General features: G+C 37.6%; 2 protein-coding genes across 2 annotated transcripts; both read left to right on the top strand.

Moving 5' to 3' along the window:
• Positions 1-2,248: 2,248 nt before the first annotated feature.
• LOC112177680 (protein GLUTAMINE DUMPER 2) lies at positions 2,249-2,761 on the top strand. Its single transcript, XM_024315946.2, has one exon. It carries the CDS (start codon positions 2,249-2,251, stop codon positions 2,759-2,761), a length of 513 nt encoding a protein of 170 aa, XP_024171714.1.
• Positions 2,762-10,369: 7,608 nt separating this feature from the next.
• On the top strand, positions 10,370-12,654 carry LOC112179619 (geraniol 8-hydroxylase). Its single transcript, XM_024318077.2, has 2 exons — positions 10,370-11,360; positions 11,708-12,654. The coding sequence occupies exons 1-2, from the start codon at positions 10,467-10,469 to the stop codon at positions 12,314-12,316; spliced, it is 1,503 nt and encodes a 500-aa protein (XP_024173845.1). The 5' UTR covers positions 10,370-10,466; the 3' UTR covers positions 12,317-12,654.
• Positions 12,655-20,742: the final 8,088 nt, after the last annotated feature.

Below are 20,742 nucleotides of genomic sequence, written 5' to 3'. Positions count from 1 at the left end.
CATCAATAGGTCGGGCAGAGGAGGCAGGCCCATCACTTCTGGTGGGTTCAGCTGTACTTGCATCTGTATGACTGGTACGGGTACCATTCCGCCTGTATTGGGTCGACTGCGTCTGGTGCTCCGCGATTGCTCAGTCTGTGCTGTGTTAGCGTTTGCTTCCAGCGCCTTTTTTAATTGGTAGAACTTTGACATCAGCGTGGCCACCTGCTTTTGGGCCTCGGCCTTCTCTATGTGCTCCTGTTCCCGCTCCTTGTTTGCCTTGTGGAGGTCCGCCAATGCCAGCTCATACATAGCGGCTAGGTCCCGGACCGGTCGGCGACTGCTGCTTGGCTGGGTCTCCGCCGCAAGGTTTGATGGGGTGTTGAATAGTGCACGATTAACTTTTACCATTGGGTCAACGTTAGCTGCTAGGTTTGTGGGGTGGGGGTCGGCGGACTGGTTCGCTTGCTGCTGAGCGTTTACCCTGCTACCGCTAGTCATGGTAGTTGTGGTGGATCACCTTTTTTTCAAGGATTCCCACAGACGGCGCCAATGTTAATGTCTAAAAGTTCAGCGCTAGTTGAACCTAGGTTAACTCTGATCCGATGGGCGGACCGCTACTTGTGATATTCAGAGCTTCCATTTACCTGTCAAGTAAGATACAGAGGGCGTCAGAGGGAGACCGCGTTGGGCGGTCTTCTGTTCTCCGATGCCTAAGTTAGTCAATGTATTTATGTTGACAAAGTAATAGTAGGTGAGTAGTAAATGCGTAATTAATGAGGAGAGAGGAGAGCCTTTTATAGGTGAGGAGGGAGCTGATCTTCTCCATGTTTTCCATGTGGGACTGATGTGCTTCAGTCCCCAACTTCTGGAGCTTCTGATGCTCTTGTGGAGCGGCCCGTAGCGGCGCGTCGGCGGTGATCTGGGGGTAAGCCGGGGCTCAGGCGGTAGCCTGCTTGGCTGTGTTCCGGTAGGTCACTCATTTGGCGGGAGTTGGTACCGCTGGCGGGAGTTGGTACCGCTGGCGGTAGTATGAGCGTGGCTCATTGTAGCTAATTATGCTTGCAAATGCCTATGTAAGTACAGAGCTGATTTGGGTTAGTGACATCTATGTATTAAAAAATAAATAGTCATATTTTCCTTATATTATTCTATATTTATGTATAATTAGTTAAATAAGCGCAATAAATAATTCCTATACTTGGCCTCCCCATTTAATATAAGAATAAAGTTAGAAACCATCTTATTTAAATTTTTCTTAAATACATTGCAATTAAATAGGGTGGGAAACATAATTTAGAATATTGGAATCAAGGGCATTAAATGTTTTTAAACAAATAGCCTTACTCCCATTTTTTAGTTAATTTCCTTTTTGCGGTTTAAAAGTTATGATCGATTAGTCAAGTTATTATCTATCACATGTAGAAAATTTTGTAATTGTATATTTGTTTGGTCCCTCCAATGACAACTTTGTAGTTCGACCACTTTGGAGAAACTACTGATATTTAAATAGTTTCTGTTGAATGTTCAACTCAAAATTTTATACTTGATCAATAGGGTGTTTGTTAGATGAGAACTCAAATAATACAAAACCTATTTCTGAACATCTATTTGAAGGAAACGATAACAAATTTTTATGGATTTCCCAATAACTAAACCAAGTAATCAATATGGTCATTTACAAAACATCAATATATATATACTAATATATACTAATCATATTAAGTAGTAGCCTTATTATAGTCAAATAATAGGATATTTCATGATTTTTGAGATTAAGAATATTGTAGGTACTTTGGGTTGTGTACCTAGTAAAACATCAGAATGAAAAATTAAATGGATGGTGTATTGAGTAAGGAGTGTGTATTAAGTAGTCAGGGATGTGTATTTAAAATTTCTCTTTATTCTTACATTTACACAATAAAAATAATAACATTGAACAGAAGGTAAGTTCAACCCACACCATATGGTAACTCCAAATCCCACACCATATGGGTTGGAGTTACCTTCTGGTGTGGGTTGGAGTTACCTTCTGGTGTGGGTTGAACTTACCTTCTGGACTTATCAATATATATACCACCATTAATGAGACCAGATTCTAGATTAAGCTTTTGCCATCTCCCACCTTCATAAGGCAAAGGAGATATTCGCCAATTTGTATAGTATTATTGCTCATCGCCTTGGTGTCGTCAGGCTTAAATACCTTGATCATACATTTTCTTTCAGTTTCTCTATGATCATACACTTTTTTTTTCTTGGTATAAATACCATGGCTGTCTTTTCCCCCAAGCTCACATTCCTCACCTGCTTCCCCTCTAAACAAAACCTAGATCCCTACTATCTTCAGAAAATGAGAACCACCATAACGGCTACTATTTCACCAACAAAACTACCTTCGACAGAAGCACCACAAGACATGGCTCCGCCGGTTTCACCTTGGCACTCTCCGATCCCATACCTCTTAGGTGGTCTAGTGACGATGGCTATTCTTGTTGTTTGTGCTCTCTTGATCTTGGCTTGCTCATTTTGGAAGCGACACGGAGGAGGCAGCAGTGCCAACAGAGATTTGGAGCCGGGTGGGAATTCTTTGAAGGTGTTTAAAGACAAGGTTTTGGTTATAATGGCTGGAAATGAGAACCCTACTTACTTGGCCACCCCGATTCCGATTTGCCATACTAAAAGTACTAGTTTTGAAGAGGAATCAGAGAAGATAGAAGGAGATGATAAGGAAGAGAACTGTGAGAAATCGAAAGAGGAAGCATCATCAACATCAGCGAGCTAGTTGCTCTGTTTCAAATTTGGCTTATTGTTGGCTTTCAAAAAATTTTGTCCTTTCAATTCATTCAATTCTTTTGTCCTTGTTTTTCTAATTCTTTGTTTTCTGTAGTCTAATTCAGGAAATGTGAATAACTTGATGAGAGATGTTTCTTGCTTTCCAGCCGTAACTTTTTTTACCAATTTCCAACGAGAAATTTTAAACATACATCCCTACTCAATACACAGCTCTATAATCTTATATTTCAAATCATTAAAAAATAAATAGTCATATTTTTCTTATATTATTCTATAATTAGTTAAATAAGCACAATAAATAATTTCTATACTTAGCCTCCCCATTTAATACAAGAATAAAGTTAGAGACCATCTGATTTAATTTTTTTTTTAAAGAAATTGCAATTAAATTGGGTGAGAAACATAATTTAGAATATCGGAATCAAGGGCGTTAAATGTTTTTAAACAAACCGCTTTACTCCCATTTTTTAGTTAATTTGCTTTTTGCGCTCTAGTTATGATCGATTAGTCAATTTATTATCTAATATAAAAATCACATGTAGAAAATTTTGTAATTGTATATTTATTTGGCCCCTCCAATGACAACTTCGTAGTTCAACCACTTTGGAGATATTTAAATAGTTTTTGTTGAACGTTCAACTCAAAATTTTATACTTGGTCAATAGGGTGTTTATTAAATGAGAACTCAAATAATACAAAACCTCTTTCTAGGCATCTATTTGAAGGAAACGATAACAAATCTCTATGGATTTCTCAACAACTAACCCAAGTAATCAATATGGTCATTTACAAAACGTCAATATATATACTAATATATACTAATCATATTAAATAGTAGCTTTAATATAGTCAATAAAGAATAGGATATTTTATGATTTTTGAGATTAAGAATATTTTAGGTACTTTGGATTGTGTATTTAGTAAAACATTAGAATGAGAAATTAAATGGATGGTGTATTGAATAAGGAGTGTGTATTAAGTAGTTAGGGGTGTGTCCGTGTGTATTAAGTAGTTAGGGGTGTGTCCGTGTGTATTTAATATTTCTTCACATCCCTAGTGCATCAATACTTTACATCAAAATTATATTTAAGATCAACATGTAACAACAAATTAGGATGTGAAGAAATTCAATATCTGCGATAATCATTTTCCATATATATGCGATATCTGATTGAACGATCAAATTTTTATTTGATCATTTTATCAAAGTTATTACAAATGGTAGAAATTCAATATCTTGATTTGGGTGTGAAGTAATACTTCAGTGGTAAAAATCCCGAATTTCCTTAGAATCGCTGATTAGTTGATCCTGTTGCTGATGTAGCACGAGTCCCTGACATTTTGCTGTTGGGGAACTACAAGGAGCTTAAATGTAATCCAAAGAATTTTCTCGTCCATTGATACACCCAAAAAGACCACTCATCTCCCACATGGCGTTTAGACCATTTGAGTTCTACAATAGAATGATATACATGAAAAATTCACAAAATCAGACCAAATACCTAAAGTAAAATCATACAAACATAAACACAATCAAACTGGGGAATAGTACATTAGTATATACTTACAAGCATACGTGCATTATGCATATAATTATTTGTAAAATGTAGAGAGAGAACAATATATACTTACGTGAGGAAGGAAATGACGACCATGAGATTTTCTGGTAAATAGGTGATCCGATAAGATAGTAAAAGCTTTTGGTCTCCAAATTGTGCCTTTGATCTTTTCTCCTTCGCCCCATTATTTCCTCGTGCCCCTCGTATTTGATAATAAGAGATAAGGAAAGAGCGCGAGAATATAATGTGAAGGATGACGACAATAAGAAGAGAAATCTTGAGTTTTCAGAAGGATGATAAGAATTATAACCATAGGTGCCTATTTATGTACGTTGTGTTCCACTGTCCATGTTCATGCACTTGCCAGTAAGATTTATCTGCCAATAATTTCCATAAAAACCATAATAAATGGCAGATTTACCTACACATCGGTGCAATGAACCTTTTGATCGGCCCGGAAAAAATAAAAGGTGCATGAATATTTCATTATTAAGGATTATTAGGAGGAGTAATTATGTAATTACTATAACTACAAGATTTTTTTTTTTTTTTTTTTGAGAAAATATTCAATGCACCAATAATGGTGATACAGATATTCATAAAAGCCAGAAGGCACATAGAGGCCCAAATTAGTTTGTTACTTTGTTTAGTCTGTCGAAATTTTTATTTTTTATTTTGGCAAAATAGCTAAATTAACCCCTGACTTTTCTCATGACTGTTGATTTACCCCCTGACATTTCAATTTTGAGTATCTACACCCTCATTTATCTAATTGTTGCTGATTTACACCCTATCGTTATTTTTAAGACTTTCCATCTAATTTTCCATTAACTTGGTTAGCACGTGAGAGGCTTTTTCGTCTTTTCAACTATCACCTAAAAAAAAACAAAAACAAAAAAACAAAAAAACAAAAAAACAAATCAACACATCGTTAAAGAAATAAATAAAAATACAAAACTGTTCTTTGTTAAAAGAAGGGGAAAAAAACTTGCCCTTTGTCGCTACTTCCTTATCCATCTCTTCTTCTTCTTCACTCCCTTTATTTCAAGATCGGTCGTTAGCTTGCAATTGATCGCTTAATTAATATTTACAAGTCACATCAAATGATTGAATGGTCATATCCCTGAAGGAGAAACCATTTTGATTGTTTTTTTTTTTTGAATGTCGGACTGGTCATTAATATGTTAAACATTCATATGAGAATTTGATATTCCATGTTTCCAGTTGGAGGGGTTTGTATTGTGTATAAGATTGAGGAGCCATCGAACAAACTAAAACATTTAAATGTATGGAATATGAAAATTAAAATTACAGCAAGCGTGTGAAGGTCATCTTGATTGATTCAAGTTGGGATTGTGTTATATTGATTTCGACAAAAGCAACATAGAGGAAGAGGGCATGCGAAGAAGAAGCTAATTGAGAGATAGACAGAGAAGAAAAGGAGAGGATGAGGGGAAAAAAAAAGTTGTGGGAGACGAATAGCAGTATTTTTTTATTTTTAACAAAGTAATTTTTTATTTTTTATTTATTTATTAATATATGAGGGTAACATTGGAAGATTGGAGGCAAAAAATTTAAAGTTGGCCGGGGTGTACTAAGATTTTTGTTCAGTACAAATAGCAACACTTTTTTTTGGGTGACAATTGCAGAGATGAAAAGGCTCCTCACGTGCTAACCAAGTTAACGGAGAAATTGAATGGAAAGTCTAAAATTTAACTATAGGGTGTAAATTGGCAACATTTAGAAGAGTGAGGATGTAAATAATTAAAATTGAAATGTTAAGGGGTAAATCGACAGTCATGTAAAAAGTTAGGTGGTAATATGGCTATTTTGCCTTTTATTTTTTTGTGGTCGTGAATTATGTAAGCCAGAAGGTACACGAAGGCCCAAACAAAGCCAAGGCCAGGTAACAAGCCTCTCAAAATCAGAAATTCTCAAGAATTAAGACATGAGTAGGACAATAACTAAAAACGCAAACTAAAACTTAAAGGCCCAAGCAGCCTAAAAAACTCAAACCCTAATTAAAGTTTCTTCTTCATATCCAACTTGCAGCCACCATAGCAGATTTGTCACAGGAACTCCGACGGAAATCGCGAGCATGGATTGGTAACCAGCGATGGTCTGCAGAGATGAGGATACAGACAGAGCCACCATACATTTTGGAAATGGATTCTCTGGAAATTCTAGCATGGAAAAGTAGAAGCAACTGAAGCTCTTAAGCACTTCTCGACTGGTTCTCGTATAAAATCATATCATTTGTATGATGCCTGCTTACCACAACATTTTACATGTATTTTTTGTTTTACCAGATATATACATGTGGGCAATGGGCAATCATTTTAGTTGGGCAGTTTTCTTTCACCTCTATACTACTATGCAATCTCTCACAAAGAGATGGCCACAGATTTGTAAGAGTGTCGTTGCATGCATAAATAAAAGATCTTGTGGATAATTTTCCTTTACCTCCATACCAACAAGTTCATCAGATCATTTTCTATGTCCACAGATGTCTCGAGTCCAGTAGCTTTACTTTCACCACAAAACTAATGTGCATAAATATTTAACATGATTTTTGTTTGATTTTTTTTTTTTTTGAAATAAAGGTTCATTGCATTAGATGACCAGCTAAAAAGCCAGAGTCTAACATACACTTAATGACACAAAAAATGGCGGGGTAACTACCACGCTCCTATCTAAGTAATGTAAAACTCATTACAAGTTGATTTTGAGCCCGCTTTGGAAGCGAACCCATAAACAAAGAACAACTCTGTGTCTTCTAGGGCAAAATCATTGACTAGCATCCCCATTAGCCAGGCGCGCAATTGCGGTACCAACAGAGAGCCACTTCCTAGAAAACAAATAGGAGCAATTCCTTATCCATAAGCCGCTTGAAAAATGCCAATCTTATTCCAGATAATTACCAACTCCCGAAGCAGTCCTGATCCGAAAACGATTGATCTTAATCAAAACAAAGGGAAAAATGGGCTCTGCCACCCCCCAACAATCACCACAGGCCCGATCCAACAGAAAAGGAAAAGGGATGGCCCACATCTCCAGGCCCAGCCCAACCCAACCCTAGTGAGTTCTGGCTGCGAAACATGGAGACGCAGGCCAGATTAGTCTGGCCGCTCCACCCAAGCGCCTCGGCGACCCGATCGGAGCTGAGCCCATTATCCTCCCCTCCCTCCCAAATCGGCATGTAGAAAATTGTCGAAAGAACAGCGACCCATCACCAATCCTGTTGCCGGCCCCTGTCTTCCACCATCACAAGAAACCTGGACCTCAACCCAGACTCAAGCGATGATCAGACTGCTTCCCTGAAGAAACAGCCCGTCGCCCTTCTCAAATGCTACAACGCCGGTGAAGTCGCAGTGACCGCAGACCCCGACACGATAGCCCCGCTCTGATCGCTTTGATCCACAACCACCCAGACGCTGCCTATCCCAGTACCGTTCGAACTGGTTTAGGAATGAAACCTGAAAGAACGATCGAAGAGGCCGCCGAACGGAACCGTCTCTCCGCAAACAAGATCGACGCGTGAGTACCTGCCCCACACCACCACCGTACCTTGTCACACCACGATCGCTGCCTTGCCTGAGGGAAGTGCGATGCCGCCTCATCGAAACTAAGTTTCGAAAGCCCTAAATCTCTCTGAGACGCCTAGCTTTTTTTTTTCAAATGTTATGATTTACTCTATGATTTTTGTTTGATGTGTATATTGTAACCATATAATATGAAGAGACAAGATATCAATGGATTCGACAAGATATTCATTACCACAATCAAGACACCTCTCAGCTTCCAAGTATACATCTCTTGAACTTAAAGAACATAAAAAATGCAAATTTTTAAGTGAAAATCTCTTTGAAAACACTTAAACAATCTATAGAATCATCAACAGCCTGTAATTTTGATCTTGGATTAAATAGAAAGAATCAACAGCCAAGCAATAATGTTGATTTTGAAGTGGGTGAAGAGCATTTGTGCGGAAAAATTCAGTAGAAGATCTCCTCACCTACTTTTTTGATTGGAGCGAGAGTGAAAATTTTGTAGTTAATTAATGTCTTCACACTCTCAGAATTCGAATCGGCATGGGTAAGTTAAGTCGAAGGAATAAATCATACATGAGGTACTTGCAAAAGATACTTTGATGCCTAATTTTTTTTTTTTTTTAATAAACTCTGATGCCTAAGTTAGTGAATGTTTTAATTGTAGTAGGCATAGATGAGATTGATTGCTTACCTTGAATGTTTATCTAACTAGTGCGCACAGTGGTGTTCACCTGGTCAGTTGCTGACCAAAAAATTATACTCAACAACAATTAGATTTACATCCAAGGGTGGAAAACAAAACACCTTAACTTAATAATAATTCTCTCTGCCCTTAGATGTAAATCTAAGGGTGGTTGAGCATTATTTTCTTGGTTAATAACTGACCAAGTGAACATTTTCGCTAGTGCGCATAGTGGCGTGAGAAGTCCGCAAGTCATGCATCAGTGAATCAATTACACCACTTTCAAGACAACAAGTGGGAGTATTTCTTGCTTGCTACAGATTTGGCCGAGTTGACCGTTAACCAGTTCCGCCTTATTAAGAATTTCATATCCATTTTAAAGGGATTTCTCCTCAAGAGGATCTGATCTTCTCAAAGCTCCCCAAATAGATTGAGCCATCTCTCTTTTGGCCTGTCTCCTTAACTAGAACATGATTCCATCTCACCTAAATTTACCTTGAGAGGATTGTACCTCACTTGGATCCATCTTGAGGAGATTTTACCTTTTTTGGATTTGCCTTGAGGAGATTTCATCTCACTTGAATTTACCTCGAGAGGAGCACCTCACTTGGATCTGTCTTGAGCTAGATAATTTAACCTTGAGGAGTTTTTTTCAAACAAATTGGGCTGCCTCTCTATCAGTCCATTCCGTGACTAAAATTGTTCTCAAAATTTACTCTTATGGATTAACGATTAATTTCTATATACATATCAAATAACTTGTTGTTTTTCCTTCCCGTATTCAGAACCGGTAGGGAAAGGAAAAAGAGCTCGTACAGAAAGGAAAAACAGGACACTGTGGGGTGTAAAATTTTGACTTCAGTCCTCTTACCCATTAATCTAAGCCCTGTGATCCTAAATAAAACTAACAACTAAATGAAAGATAGTACGTAAAATATGGTCGGGTGCTACCGTGCTAGAGAATGTGAAAACACCACTCCTCTGACGGTCTAGAATTTACCCTAAGCTTATAGAAAAAAAGAGGAGAAAGGGGAAGAAAAAAGGATCAATTCAATTTCATTTTATATTCTTGATATTATTTCATGATAATAATACATATGCAACATGCGAGAAATAAGACAAAAATATCACGTGGCAGTGGGACTGCCTAACCAAAACCCAAAATTTTTTTAAGTGTGCTATGAAACTATCCTTACTTTATTAAATTGAATACCCAAAACACCCCTCTGCATATACACTGATTGGTCAGCCCTACCAAACACATGGTACATCTGTCATACGCAAGAATTTCTTCTTATTAAACACGTCCTCTGGTTAATAACTCATAATATCCACAAGATCAGACTCTCAATCAGAAAAAACTGTATAACGAATCATATTGCTCGCCATGTTTAGAGACAAGCAGATGATTTATAATGTGTCAATTCTGGCAACATGTTTCTGTATTTTCAACCACACTCTTACTGATTTACAACTTTGCTTTTATAGAGCTGCTACCATAACTATCCTACCAATATTACATTTCGGAAGTGTACGTATACATCTTTGTCAAAACATTAATGTAGTATAGATAACTTTGTCAAGACCCGCGGATATAGAGCTGCTCTAGGGTTGCGCTTTGCCAAAATTTGTGTGCTGCAGCTCCTATAAGATAATGCTAATAAGCCAAACTGTACATCGATGATTTATAACGATTTACTAGCTAATAAATCGAAAACAGTAGCAAAGGCTTAGATTACTTTGTCTGTACACTCTATGCAGAAGTAATTAAACTCCTCTCACTTGTATATCTATATGGAGTCGGATGTTTCCGAGTCTCAACTTTCATTTTCATTTGCTGAGACAAGAGAGATCAGAACTCTCTCTCTCTCTCTCTCTCTCTCCTGAAGGATCAGAAGAGAGATGAACTTCTGGAGTGCTTTCGTTTACCTTATCCTCACCTGGACATTTATCCAAGGCCTCCTCTACTCAATTTCAAGAGCCAAAAACAGTTCCAAAAAGCTTCCACCAGGTCCAAAACCGCTTCCAATCCTCGGAAACCTTCTCCTACTTGGTGACAGACCTCACAAATCTCTTGCCGAACTTGCCAAAATCCATGGCCCTTTGATGTCCCTAAAACTTGGACAAGTAACCTCCATAGTTGTTTCTTCATCAGCCATGGCTAAACAAGTCCTCCAAACCCATGACCAATACTTGTCCAATCGAACAGTCCCCGATGCCATTCGAGCCCTTGATCACCACACTGTTGGCCTGCCATGGATCCCAGTCTCTCCCCTTTGGAGAAACCAAAGAAAAATATGCAACACTCAGCTATTTGCCAACAAAATGCTTGATGCTAACCAAAACTTGCGACGGAAGAAAGTGGAGCAACTCCTTGAATTAGTCCATAAAAGCAGCCTGAGTGGGGAAGCAGTTGACTTTGGTAGGGCAGCTTTTACTACGACACTCAATTTGCTGTCTAATACAATTTTTTCGATTGATTTAGCAGACCCGAGTTCCAAAATGGCCAGGGAGTTCAAGGAGATGGTGCATAATATTATGATCGAGGCTGGAAAACCAAACTTGGGGGACTGTTTTCCTTTGCTTAGGAAGATTGATCCTAATGGCAGAAGGAGGAGAATGACAAAGTATTTTGGAAAGATAATAGATTTAGTTGAAACAATAGTTCAGCAGAGGTTGGAGCTGAGAAAATCGACTGAATCTGCAACAAAGAACGATGTGTTGGATACCCTTCTCACTATTACAGAGGAAAACAGTGAGGAGCTGAACAAAAATCAACTTTATCATTTCATCCTGGTCAGTTTGTATTACCTTTTTCATTTTCAATTGCTTTTAGTTTCCAAATAATTGAGCTTCTAAGATGATAATGTAGGGTAGTGTTATTCGCACATCTAAAAAGTCATTTTGCACTTATTTTGTGACTGTTCGAAAATAATAAAATGTTAAATTTTGCAGTGTAGAATGATTTTCTAGATGTGTGAATAAGAACTACTGAACGCTATTAATTGTAGTAATTCATATGACACTCAAAGATATGTTAAGCTCAAGTTCATCGCAACGACATATTACATTAATTTTCAATGCAATACGTTTTTGGTCTAGTCCAGTTCAATATAATGCTTAGAGATAATGTGTTTGGATAGGTTCTTTTTGTTGCAGGGTCAGACACAGCTTCATCCACATTCCAATGGGCAATGGCAGAGCTCTTGCACAACCCTGAAGTTCTCTCAAAAGCACAATTAGAGCTTAACGAAGTAATTGGCAAAGGCAATCATGTTGAGGAATCAGACATTACTAGACTACCTTACTTGCAAGCCATTATTAAAGAAACATTTCGTATGCACCCTGCAGTTCCTTTGTTACTTCCCCGAAAAGCCGAATCAGATGTAGAGATTGAAGGCTCCACAGTCCCGAAGGGTGCACAAGTGCTTGTTAACGCATGGGCCATTGGCAGAGACCCAAGCACATGGGATGACCCGAATTCATTCAAGCCGGAGAGGTTCTTGGGGTCTCTACTCGATGTTAGAGGCCGGAATTTTGAACTTATTCCATTTGGCGCCGGCAGGAGAATATGTCCGGGATTGCCATTGGCAATGAGAATGTTGCACTTAATGTTGGGTTCTCTTATCCATTCCTTTGTTTGGAAGCTTGAAGATGGAGTTACACCAGAGAACATGAACATGGATGATAAGTTTGTACTCACCCTAGAGATGGCCAAACCCTTGAGAGCTATCCCTATCCCTATCCCTTAGTGAAAATTGAAGCACATATATTTCCTATCCCTCCCACTTGGATTTTTTTTTTTTTTTTTAAATAATGGGGTTTGGAATAATGGGGTTTGGAATCATTATTTCAAACTGGGAGGCTCAGCCCCACGTCCATATTATTAATAGATAAATTAAAATGCTGCCCCACGCCCACTTGGATGGGTAAATTTTAAATTCTTGAGAAATTCTGAAAGAAAGTTTATATTGGAATCTCCTAATCTACTCACTAGACCTCTCTCAATTTTTAATTATTCAGTGACATATGTATCCTTATATAAAAAGACTGTTAAAGACAGCAAACTAATAAGGAAAATATTTTTTTTCTCTACAAAGATTTATAATAATAGAAACATGTACATTTACAGTACTTTAATTATTTATTTCCATTTTAGTTCTCATTGCATATTTCTCTTCTTCTTTTTTTGTTTATAAAAGCTTTTAAAAAAGAAAAAATTAAGAGAAAATGCATTCAAAATTACTTGGCGAATTATATAAAAATAAAACTATGATACAAAAGTCTTCCTCTTGAGGATCATGAAATGATGGAATCTAGAACTCAATCAATTAAAATTTCATTAATTGCAATTTCCACTATTTTGTTTTACATTTTTAGAATTTGGAATGTATAATAAGAGCATCTTTAGCAGACTCTAAATTGTGGCTCCTTACCTATTTTTGAGAGCATGTTTAACTTTTTATCTATTTTAGCAGCTGCACCAGAATCCTAAGTGGCTCTATTATAACTTTTAGCTATCTCACTCCTAAATATAGAGAGCAGGATGAGGCTCTCTATAACTAAAAACATTCATTTTAAGTTATTTTATGTAATTTATAAATACATTTAAACTAGTTAATATTCATTTAAAAAATAATATAAATTCAAAACTAGCTAAAATAGATAGCATTGAAGCAGACGTAATTCTAAAGTGGCTAGCTAAAATGACTTTTTAGCTACTTTAGCTAAAATTTGACTCAAAAATGACTAGCATTGCTAAAAATGCTCTAACTTAAGAAAGTTTAAAACAAACTAAAATGTTAAAAAAGAAAAGTATCTTGTTCTGGAAACTAATAAAGAGATAAGAATAAACTTCTGCAAAAAACTAGAAATGATACCTATTTTGATGGAAATTGAAGGGAGGAATTTAAACAATCAAATCCTTCATTTTTTCCACAGAGAAATTTATAATTTCCACGTTTAGAATGTCAAACGAGATAATATATGTTTAAGAATTATAAATTTTTCATTTTTGTTTATATTCTCTCTTTTTAGTGTTGCACATTAGTTCATTTGGCATGTGGACTTGGATTGTCTGGAAATTCTTGAGTGGAAAAGTCGAAGCAACTGAAACTCTTAAGCACTTGTTGACTGGTTCTCCTATAAAATCAGATCATTTCTATGATGCCTGCTCACCACAACATTTTATATCTGGTTTCTGTTTTACCAGACGTCCAGACAGATACATGTGGGTTTTAGGCCATCTCCAATGGGGGGCTAAGGGGTTGGTATAGCCCAAAAAATGGTGTTTTCCATCTCCAATAGCAGGCTATGCTATTACAAAAAAGAGATTTGAGGGGCTAAAAGGGCCACGGGCTGGGATATAGATAGCCCTTTGTTTAGCCCTTGGGCTTGATCTTCATGGAGACCACGTTGGTGGCTCCAAATCCAATCTGAACCAAACCTTTTATTGAGTTTTAGAGCGGAAGATAAGATATGTCACATGGACATAAAATTTGCTCAAAAATCTTGATAAGGAATTATATCTTGACACGTGGCGAGCAAAATCCAATCTGAAAATTTTGAGAAGATGACATCAGGATAAGAGGACATAAAATCTAGTCGAAAATCTCGATAAGGAATTATATCTTGACACGTGGCACGTAAAATCCAATCTGAAAATTTTGAGAAGATGACATCGGGATAAACACACAAAGAAATCTAATCAAGAATCTGAATAATTACTTACAACGTGATATGTGGCACGTTAAAATCATATCTAAAAAATTAATAACATTTGGTCAAAACATTATTATATAAGAGTGGAAATATTAGAAATACATAATGAAAAATAATAAAATAACATGACATTTAAACTTATAGCCCTAAGCATCTCCAACAGCTTCCCTACAATTTCTCTATTATAGGGAAGCAAAAATTAAAATCTCCAAAAAAAATTCCGCTCCAACTCCAACAAATTCTCTATTTTACAAATTCCATAATTCTTCTTTAAATCTTTCCCTACAATTTTGCAGATTGCTGTAAATATAGGAAATTTTGTTTTCTCTCTCATCACTATCTGTATTTTATGGATAATTATAGGGAATCTGTTGGAGCAAAACAGCTAAATTTTTCCCTAAAATAGAGAAAAATCAAGATATAGGGAAGCTGTTGGAGTTGCCCTAAGGGTTGGAGATGGTAGAAATTATAGCCCTTACTATTTACATGAATAGTGATATGGGGGGCAAAAATTTAGCCCGGGAGCCATTTTAGCCCCCCACAGCTGGAGATGGCCTTAGTTGGGCAGTTTTCTTTCACCTCTATATTACTATACGGTCTCTCACAAAGATATGGCCACATATTTGTGAAAGAGTCGTGCGAGCAATTAATACCTAAAAATTCGTCAGATAACGTCATGTGTCCGCAGATGTCTCGAGTCCGGTAGTTTTTCATTCACCACAAAATTAATGTGCATAAATATCTAGCATGGTTTTTATTTGATGTGTACATTATAACCATATGAATATGAAGAGACAAGATATCAGTACAAAATGGATTGGGCAAAGATATCGATTACCAGAAGTCCACAATCAAGGAACCTCTCAGCTTAACCATATGAATATGAAGAGTCAAGATATCAGTATAAAATTAGGCAAGATATTGATTACCACAATCAAGGCACCTCCTCAACTTCGTAGTATACATCTCTTGAACCTAAAGAACATAAATGCAAATTTTAAAGTGAAAATCTCTTTAGAAACAGTTAAACGATCTATAGCCTTTAGAATTTTGAAGTGAGTGAAGAGCATGAACATACAAAATGCAAATTTTAAAGTGAAAATCTCTTTGAAAACATGCACTTAAACAATCTATAGCCTGGGATTAAATAGAAAGAATCAACGGCCTATAATGGATTTTGAAGTGAGTGAAGAGTGTTGGTGCAGAAAAATTCAGTACAAGATCTTCTCATTTATTTTTCTGACTTAAGTGAGAGTGAAAATTTTGCAGTTAATATCTTCTTCACACTATAGTCTTCACATTTTCCCAATTCAGATTGGTGTGGGCAAGTCAAGTTGAAGGAACAAAGGAAGTAACTGCAAAAGATACTCTTATGCCTAAATTCTTGAGTGTTTGAACTGTAATAGGTGTAGATGGGATTGATTGCTTACCTCAAATGTTTACCTCATCAGGTATTTATAGGTGTGCTTAAGCAAATATCCCGACTAGTGCGTGTTGTGGTGTGCAAAGTTTGCAAGTCTGTAGTTACTTGTTAGTGGATTCATTACGCCACTTTTAAATTTTTAATTTTTAATTCAACGTGAGGGAGTGCTTCCTACTTGCTAATAATTTGGTCGAGTTGACTAATTTCATTGACTGCTTCCGTCTTATCTAGATCCACCTCGAGAGGATTTCTCCTTAAGATATGACCTTCTCAAAGCTAAAAGCTCCTTAAAATCTTAAATAGATTGAGTCATCTCTCTTTCATAAGGATTCAAATTTCGGTTTCGATTTTGGTACTTCATGTAACGTCCCAAACCGGAATTTACTGATTTACTAATCATTAGGACGGTAAACGACATTTACTTTCACTTTTATTGTCATTTCAGCACTTTTAGTGGCCCTAAAAGTTGACTTTTTGTTCGGGTCAAAATTTGAGAAAATGTTCTTCATGTAAGTTGTAGCAGACGTTAAACCGAGCGCGTGGATATGTGGTACGTAAAAATCGGAATTCATATGCGAAAGTTATGCCTTAACATGTGGAAGTTGCTGTTCACGGTAACTTTCTATATATGTAGAAAGTTACTATGGTAGATTTCCATTTCTGGAAACCTACCCCGACCTTCTCTCTCTTCCTCTCCCTCTTTCCCCCGCGTCGGCCTCTCTCCTTCTCCCCTTCGTTTTGCCGCCGTCTGGCCACCAATCGGAGAGCCCAGGGTGACGGTCGACTCCTCTCTTCCTCTCCTATACGCCTGTGGTCGTGGGTCGTCGTGATTTGGCCGGAGAACTCGAATTCAAGCCAAGAAGATTACTGTAGCAGTTTGTTATTTCCGGCCATATCTTCCGATTCAGGCCGTCTCCGGCCACCAAACCGGCGTCGAAGGTGCGGTTTTTTCCAAGGATCATTTCCCCCCTAGTCTTGAGCCACGATTTGCAGTGTGGAGGTCGAATCGAAGAAATTTCAAATCCTAGGGTTCTTGAATTTTCTGGAAATTTTTCATCGGCCAAATTGGAGCTCTTCCAGGTAAAATTGGAACTTGTTGTAGTTGAGAAAGAGGTTGGGTTTGTTGAGTAGATGGTGCTGCCAAATTTTGGTGGCCATCGAAGGTGGTTGCCGGTGGCGCGTGGGGCCCACGCGCTGCCACTGTTGGTGGCTCGTCGAGGTGTGTAGGGCAGTGTTTTAATTCCGGTTTTTAGCCCATTAAATTGTATATATGTTGTAGAGCTTGTATGTATGTTTGGTGAATTATGGAGGAGTTTGGAATTATTTGTGAATTTCCGAAGTTTGAAGTTTTGTGATTGAATTGTTGGAAATCCGGCCGTTGGATTTCCCTCATTTTCGTTGTGGAATATGTTAATTGAGGAATTGGTGTTGTGGGAGAGATTTGGGTTGAATTTGAGAAGTAATGGAGATAGGGATTTTTCAGGTTTCGTTTAGGTTCGTAATTATTTTATCAGATTGCCGTTTACGGAAATATAATTGTGTACAGGGCAATGCCACGAGCTACGGTTAAATGAAGGAACTCGTTTGCGTGGTCGCCCAATAGTACTGTGAGTGGACTTTTGTTTTTAAATAAATGATGCATGCATTTATTTTGAAATTATTGGTTTATTTAATTATCGTTTTATTTATCGAGCATGATATTTTGTCTTAGATTATAATTTGACATTGATTTTTCATGAGTTTCGAATATGAACTTATTATGCTCGGATTTGGGATTTATGATTTAAGTTCGGAAATATGATTTATTGTCGGAGATTATTTATACATTATTTTCAATTATGATTCGGAAATGGATTTTGAGCCTTCGATAAGTATCTCCAATATATGGCTTCTATTTGAAAGCATGATTTTCGACGAATTATTTCCGAGGTGATTTCCGGAATTATGCTATTTATATTATGTTTCTATTCGACGATTTGAGATTTCTAAAAGATTTTCCAAATAGGATTTCGATGGAATTAATTCTTGTTTATTTATTCGATCTTTGGTTTTGGCATTGGGAATGCCTTAGTAATGATTTCGGTTTGAGAATTATGATTTTGTTTGATCTCGCCGTTCTGCTATTGATTTGAGATACTCCTGATGTGTGGGACACGTCATTGGAAATTCATTTGCGATAGTTGGGGAAGCTTTATGGATTTACTTGGTTTTCGGATTTCTTTTGCCATACTTTGGGTGACTTATCATTGCTAGCATTGATCTTCCGCCTTTGTGGCGAGGTGATGGGATCACTGAAGCCCTCCGCCTTTGTGGCGCTGGTTACTGTCTCTGTGACAGTAATTCTGAAGCCCAGTATCCTATCGCTACACTTAGTGGCGTAAGGGTATATTACGGGAGTAATGGGAGTACTTTAGCCTGGGAGGCTATCACCCGAGCCTGGAAGGCTCACTTGTATGGCTATCATCTTCCTCTACTCATTGTATTATTGCTGGGCTAGCGGGGTCTAGTCCGATTTTCACTGTAGCCAGCAGGGCTGGTCTTATTTTCTTTTCTTGAGAAACGAGATTTACATTTTTCATTATAATTTTCGAATGTTGTGACTAGCGAGGCTAGTTAGTGTATCATTTTGAAATTCTTGGTTTTAAAGCTAAATGTGTTTTCTTATTGCTGCATGCATCGGGTTTTTAAAGAAATAAACGTGGGAAAGTATGAAATCTTTTTCTTTTTAATTTGTTTATTTTTGTCCACTCACGCTAACGTTTTTACATACTTTTCCCTGGGCCCTTCGGTTTTCAAATGCCCAGTTTACAGGCGAAATTAGATGAGGTCGGGCGTACATGGAGTCGAGGCATAGCCAACAGCACTGCTTCCGCGTACTCATTCTATCTCTGTGTTCTTTGTTACCTAATGGAATAGTATTGCTCTGATAACCTGTGAAATTAAGCTTGTAATGTGGGTTGAGACTGTTATTTGTGAAATTGGAGTTGTGATTTGGGGAGCATGTGGCTCCAGGAGGATAAGGATGGGTTGATTTAGAAGTGTAAATTTTCTTTCTACAGGTCTTTGGGTAGTTCATTTTTGGGGAAGTTCTGCCAAATTTTTAGAAGAATTTCTTCTAAGGTGGACCCCGCAGGGCCACTTCAGATTTCAGGGTGAAATCCGGGGCGGGTCCTGTCACTTCAAATTCAAGGAAATTTCGGTGGAAATTTCAGTTAAAAATAAAGAAATCACATTAATTGCATTTATAGAATGATATTTTTTGAATGAAACTTTTACATAAACTAAATTAACCTATAATAAACCTATTTACAATGTAAAATCTCTAAAATTATACATTTATAATAGAATTGTGATATTTAATATGGACGAGTAATTAATTAGTACTGTAGTAAGTTGCTAAACTGGTGTTTTTATCTATGTGTAATTATAAATGTGTTCAAGTAAATCCAAAATAAGTGTCTGGCCAAAACTCGAGGTTATTTGCTGTAGTTGAACTAGGGTTTATATTAGAGATATTCTCGGAGAGTCTTAGGAGATATCCAATCAATGTACGATTATGTTTCCATATACAACTCTATCTCTATTCTTGTAATCCTCTATATAAAGAGGCCCCTATTATCAATGAAAGCACGACTCAATTCTCTCCCAATTTTGGTTTTCCTTAAACACGTTATCAGCACGAAGCCCTAACCCTGAAACAAATAGCCAAACCCAAATTCAAGAAGCTAAAACCCTAAATCCGAATACAAAACCTTGAAATCTTTTCTGCCTCCATCACATAACTTGAAGATGTCGACTCCAGGAGTCCAGAACCGACCAGAAGCCTACTGAACCGACCACTAGAAGCTTCAAACCACACACAGCAAATACTCACCCGGTTCACCACGTTTCGAACCTTTGATTTCGACCAAAATTTGCCATTAGAATCACTTTGATCCCAGCATTCAAGAACCTGAAGAAAAACCCAGAAAACCGGCCTAAAAATTACCGAATAGGCCGACTTAACAACCTGCAAAAAAACAGACAGAAGAAGGAAAAAAAAAAAAAAAGGTGGAGGCAGCCCACGGCTCACAGACTGCCTGGCCCACTGATGTCAGACCACTGCCCACTGACGTCAGCTTACCACCAACGCCATGTCAACACGCCAGCTCACCCATGCCACGTCAGCCCCGTAGCGCCATGTCACCTCGTCACTGCCACGTCAGCACTCCAGTGCCACATTAACTCCAGCCAGCTTTCCGACGATAGACGACTTTTTCCGGCAACCTATTTCGAGGTATTTTTTACTAAAAGTTCCCGTTTTTGAAGTTTTTATTTATTTTCTTTTCTTTTTCTCGGGGACTTGCAAACTCCCTTCTTCTACCCCCCCCCCCCCCCTTTCTTCATCATAGGGGAGACCTAATTAAGTCGAACTATAGGCGTTCGTGCTCACTCTAAGTTTGGAGCTTGTTGAGATCTCCAAACTTAGAGTTTGTAGAGAATTTATGATCGACCACTTACGTCATTGTTTCGAATGAATTCAATATCTCTTGGAATTGAATTTCTTGTAAGCAATTACGCTCAGAAATTCCCAATTTCTAGGAAGCGATTACGCTCAGAAATTCATAATTTCTTAGGGGCAACTACGCTCAGAAATTTTATATGTTTTCGTGGTAGCCTTTTACCCTCCAAAACTAACCCTAATTTCTTGTTCTCTTTCAGGATGAGTAACCTGAACAAATTGGACTTTGCTCCATTGGGAACAACTGGCTTTGGATATCATAGGTGGGTTCGTGATGTCCGCCAGCATCTCATGGCCAATGGAATCCTGGAAATGATTCTCGAGCCAAGCCAGGAAGTGCTAACTGTTGAGCAAGCTCAAACTTTGGAAGCAAATAGAGCAGCCTTAGAGGCAAATAGGGCGAAAGCCATCATCCTAATGACTCGTCATATGGATGATTCGCTCCAGTACAAGTGTATGAATGAAGAAGACCCCCGAAGGCTGTGGGTTTCACTCGAAGAAAGATTTGGCAACGTTCGTGACTCCCTGCTTTC

Source organism: Rosa chinensis, chromosome 7, assembly GCF_002994745.2.
Source record: "Rosa chinensis cultivar Old Blush chromosome 7, RchiOBHm-V2, whole genome shotgun sequence".
NCBI classification, from domain to species: domain Eukaryota; kingdom Viridiplantae; phylum Streptophyta; class Magnoliopsida; order Rosales; family Rosaceae; genus Rosa; species Rosa chinensis.
Note: the sequence above shows the minus strand (reverse complement) of the source record. Positions and strands in the feature narration are given on the sequence as shown.

Coding starts and splice junctions, on each gene's coding strand:
- LOC112177680 (XM_024315946.2), top strand. CDS start 2,249: ATGGCTGTCTTTTCCCCCAAGCTCACATTCCTCACCTGCTTCCCCTCT.
- LOC112179619 (XM_024318077.2), top strand. CDS start 10,467: ATGAACTTCTGGAGTGCTTTCGTTTACCTTATCCTCACCTGGACATTT. Junction 11,361..11,707: donor AACTTTATCATTTCATCCTG/GTCAGTTTGTAT, acceptor GTGTTTGGATAG/GTTCTTTTTGTTGCAGGGTC.